At 36.2% G+C, this 5,000-nt stretch overlaps 1 protein-coding gene across 1 annotated transcript in view; it reads right to left on the bottom strand.

The window, feature by feature from the left end:
- LOC144969329 (organic cation transporter protein-like) overlaps positions 1-5,000 on the bottom strand; it is an 18,613-nt gene that overhangs the window by 8,818 nt on the left and 4,795 nt on the right. The window contains exons 5-6 of the mRNA XM_078908439.1: positions 3,040-3,303; positions 1,586-1,673 (exon numbers count right to left, since the gene is read on the bottom strand). Coding sequence (XP_078764565.1) covers positions 1,586-1,673; positions 3,040-3,303 — 352 coding nt within the window. The remainder of the gene's footprint in view (positions 1-1,585; positions 1,674-3,039; positions 3,304-5,000) is intronic.

Below are 5,000 nucleotides of genomic sequence, written 5' to 3'. Positions count from 1 at the left end.
ACATGAAGCAGAGAATATTTTAAAAAATTAGCAATCAAAGACGAAAAAGGTAAATATACAAATCAAATGAAGGAATGCGTAAGATATTCTAACATCTCAGACGCATGGAGACTTATACACAAAGTGGGCGGGACATAAAACCAAAAAAGTCGTAATTTAAACTACGTGCCCGATGCAAAACATACTCATCGACTTTAATAGAAGGAACGAAATTGACGCTACTCAGCTGTTTGTTATTGCTTTTAGCCAGCAATTTTTATAAGGAATTTTTTTAAAATTCTATCAATCAGATTATAAACGTTCAAAGCGACACTTAATTTTGTATGTTGGTACGCCATATCCGACTGGCGGATGTTATGAGTATATTGTCTAAACGCATAGCATATATTGCAGATTTGACACCTCGACTACACATACAATTAATCATAAAATCGAAAGAAACAGCAATGAAGAACCACTGCGTATAGAGGAAGATACCATTGTTGCACGTTCAAATAATGCAAAATAAAGAAATCACCTGATGCAGACATAATGGATCACTATGGTTTGTGGTCGAATTCTTACAAATTGTTGTGAACAACTTGCTGTCCCATTCACATTTTCTCAACGATCTGTCGATGAGCAAGTATCTAATAACCATTTCGTGGAAAACATGTCATTGTACCAAAGCCAAAGAAAAAAGCGCCACCCAAAGGAATTGGATGATTATCGTTCAGTTGTCCTAACGCCCACCGTCATGAAATGTTTTTTTTTTTATTTGAAAAAGGAGCTTCTCAATAAAGTGTTGGAACGTGACCTTTTCGACCAAAACCAATTTGATTACCAACATGGACTCCGAGTTGAATATGCTTTGCTCGTTGTCATAAATGCGTTGTTAAAACATCTTGATCAATTGCCGCGAACTACGCACGGTTTTTGTACGTCGACTTTTTCACTTTTAATGCAATGAATACAAATATCCTAATCAAAAAGCTTTTTAAAATGAATTTGCCACTATTCCTTATCAAATGTTTCTTTAATTTTCTTTGAAACAAACCCCAGTATGTACGCATAGGAAACATAATGTCAAATATAAAATCTATTTCCATTGGTTGCCCATAAGGATATGTCAGCTATCCTATTCTCTATATAATGAACACTAATGACTGTGTCTCTGCCAATGAATTTTGCCTGATTGTTAAATATACCGATGGTATTGCCATTTTACCACTTTTGAACAATCAAGAGTCAGAGGCAACTGCATTAACCAAATGTAACTGAGTGATGATAATTGTATTTAAATTAATGCATCTAAAACGAAGGAGCAATCATTTGACAAATTATGGCTTGAAAGATTTTAAGTCTCTATTGATAGTGATGATGCTGATGTTGCTGTTGATGTTGACGACGATGACGATAATGAGGATGATGATAATGATGATGATGCTGCTGCTGATGATGATGATGATGATGATGATGATGATGATGATGATGATGATGATGATCGTGATGATGATGAGGATGATGATGAGAATAATGATGGAAACTATACTAATAGTTGTTATTGTAAAGCAGGCATTTAGTTTCATGAAAAAAATCTTATAACCTGTAATGTAAAGTTGATGTAGATGTCACCTTCAATGAGATCACCGACTCCCAATACCATTCCAAAATAAACCATGTTGACTGTTATCCTGGAGAATGGACAAAGACGACACGTTATCAAACGATTCACTACTACTACTACTACTACTACTACTACTACTACTACTACTACTACTACTACTACTACTACTACTACTACTACTACTACTACTACTACTACTATTGCTACTACTACTACTACTACTACTACTATACTACTACTACTATTGCTACTACTACTACTACTACTACTACTACTACTACTACTACTACTACTACTACTACTACCACCACCACCACTACTACTACTACTACTACTACTACTGCTGCTGCTACTGCTATACTACTGGTGCTGCTACTACTACTACTCCAACTACTACTACTACTACTACTACTACTACTACTACTACTACTACTACTACTACTACTACTACTACTACTACTACTACTACTACTACTACTACTACTACTACTACACCACCACCACCACTACTACTACTACTACTACTACTACTGCTGCTGCTACTGCTATACTACTGCTGCTGCTACTACTACTATCCAACTACTACTACTATACTATACTAACTACTACTACTACTACTACTTACTTTTACTACTACTACTACTACTACTACTACTACTACTACTACTCACTACCTATACTACTACTACTACTACTATACTACTACTACTACTACTACTACTACTATACTACTACTACACTACTACTACTGAAACTACTATTTCTACTTTGTAGCTACTACTTACTACTACTAACTACTACTACTACTACTACTACTACTACTACTACTACTACTACTACTCTACCACTACTACTACTACTACTACTACTACTACTACTACTACTACTACTACTACTATACTAACTACATACTACTACTACTACTACTACTACTACTACTACTACTACTACTACTACTATACTACTACTACTTCTACTATACTACTACTACTATACTACTATACTACTACTACTACTACTACTACTACTACTACTACTACTACTACTACTACTACTACTACTACTACTACTAATACTAATTGATCATCAACAAAATAATATACGATACTTACACTCTTGCTTGTTGAAATTTCGGACTTGTTTCCAACCGGTGAACGTGTTTGAGGGCGTGCGTTGGGAACAAAGTTGAGTTTCAAAAGCAACAGTGTAAGAATATTTTATCTTACCTTTCAATCGAGTTTAATTTCGTTATCTCTGAATAATGTAATGTTTATTTTTTCTTCAAAAATACTTAAAAGACACTTCATTTTTAATAATCTAAATTTTGTGAAATTTAACCTTGATGACACATCACAAATTATTATTGTAAACTTGTTATCATTGGGCTTTATACTATTTTAGGGTAAATGATAGAGTGAGGAATAAAGAATTACCAAGAAAAACATAAAATGCTCATACGAACAACCATTTTTCGATGCGAACAAATGTGCCAGATTTTCAATTCCTTGGAAGTGGAAGTGACCGCAACGTCCCCATTATGCATTTCTTCGTCTGATTTGAGCATGACGGCGTCACCCATGAATTCCATTTCCTGTGGAAGGCTGGCCTTGTTGACCCTGGCAATGTAGGTTATGACGTCCTTTGCCTCCTGAGTTCTATTCTTGGTTATCAGCCATCGGGGTGATTCCTGAATCAAACTGTGAATGCCACATAAGAATATGTATGTATATATTATAATTAAAGATTCACATTTAGCATTATTTTCTTGATTAAATTATACTTCATGACGTAATAATACATCTGAATGTAAAAGGGCGCCATTATAAGAACGGAAAGAAGTAATTTATTGGAATGAACATCTTTGGCACCAAAACTAGATTGACTTATAGCTATAGAGAGATGTATGATCTTTAATTGAGCATGCCATAACAAGTTCGATTAACATATCCTTATAATATATAAATACACTGTCATGGTTTACATTAAATATGGTAAGCTCCGTAACACGAAACCCGGGCTTGAGAGTTTCTGGCTAGATGAGAGTCATAGTAGCGTAGAGCTACATCTCCACACAGGAAGTCTCGAGTTAGTCAATAAATTCGTCATCGGAGTTGAGGACAGCCTCGAAACCTCCCGCCAATGTCATCACAGGACAGTGTAGGATTATGTGTTCTGCTGTCTCTGGCGTTCCCTGACAGTAGGGACAGTCGGCTGATTCCCTCAGACCCCATAGATGCATGTTTGCAACAGTTCTGCCGCAGCCTGCTAATTTTCTAAGCAGACAGTTTCTTTTGCAAGTTTGTTTACAATTCCTTATATATATTTTTGTAGTTACGCTGTCTGTCGAGGGTGACACCAAGGTATTTTGGATTTCTGCCCGTTGGCGGGATATTTCCGTCAACTAAAACGTTAAGGCTTTTGGGGGCTTTTCTGTTGTTGAGATGAAATGTTGTGGACACCGATTTTGTGGTTTTATCTTCAAATACCGTTGGTCGAATTATTCCTTTAACTTTCATGTTTCCTCACTGAGCGTCTTTTCTATTTCTTCCCAGTCTTCTGTTTGATGGGCCAATACCCAGTCTTCTGCATAGCCCAGTTGAAGAGATTGGCTAGTAGGCATGTCACTGATGTAGATGTTGAACAGTGTGGGTGCATTGACTGATCATTGTGGTACACAGCTCTTTATATTTCTTGTTTTGCTTTTCCCCTCCTAGAATAATATGGAATTTTCTAGATCTGATCATGCTTGAGAGGAGTTTGAGAGCTTTCTTTCGCTGGGCTATTCTGGTCAATTTCAACAGTAATAATGTTGAAATTAGACGGGGTGCATTTTAATCGATCGATATTTGAAGAGGAGTGTTCTAGACAGAATCTAAAATACGCAAGTGTTTATTTTAAAGAGTACGTTAGCATTGGCCTCATAAAGCAAAGGGAACGACAGCTCTCGACATTTTTTTTCTAACTCTTTTGCCCATTCAACAAAGAATGGATAGCTAAGTCTATTTTTTTATGGATGGAGCAATCGACTTGCGTGTAATGGCATCAACTATTTGGGCATAATGAGTTAATTAATGATGAACTACATTTTATCAGGGCGTCCTAATAGCCTAGTTCGTAGAGAACACTCGCTTGCCATGTAAAAGGACCGAGATCAATGCCGAGTGAAGTCGAGATTTTTTTCTGACCGACATTGGGTCATTTACCAGCACATCATACATATCTGGGTGTGATTCAAAATGTTTCTGATTAAGATTCGTTTTATTAACGCCACTCTTTCGTCTCACATTCAATTTTATTGTCGTATTCATCGCGTTTTGATGACCAAGGGTAATCCCGAAAAGTCCACATCTATCGTCTTTTTTGTGTGAATTATTTTGAAGCTTCTACTGTATTT

This window comes from Berghia stephanieae, chromosome 3, assembly GCF_034508935.2.
Source record: "Berghia stephanieae isolate SIO BIC M18660-M18661 chromosome 3, UCSD_Bste_1.3, whole genome shotgun sequence".
In the NCBI taxonomy this organism is placed as follows: Eukaryota; Metazoa; Mollusca; class Gastropoda; order Nudibranchia; family Aeolidiidae; genus Berghia; species Berghia stephanieae.
This window is presented reverse-complemented; position numbering and strand designations above follow the sequence as displayed.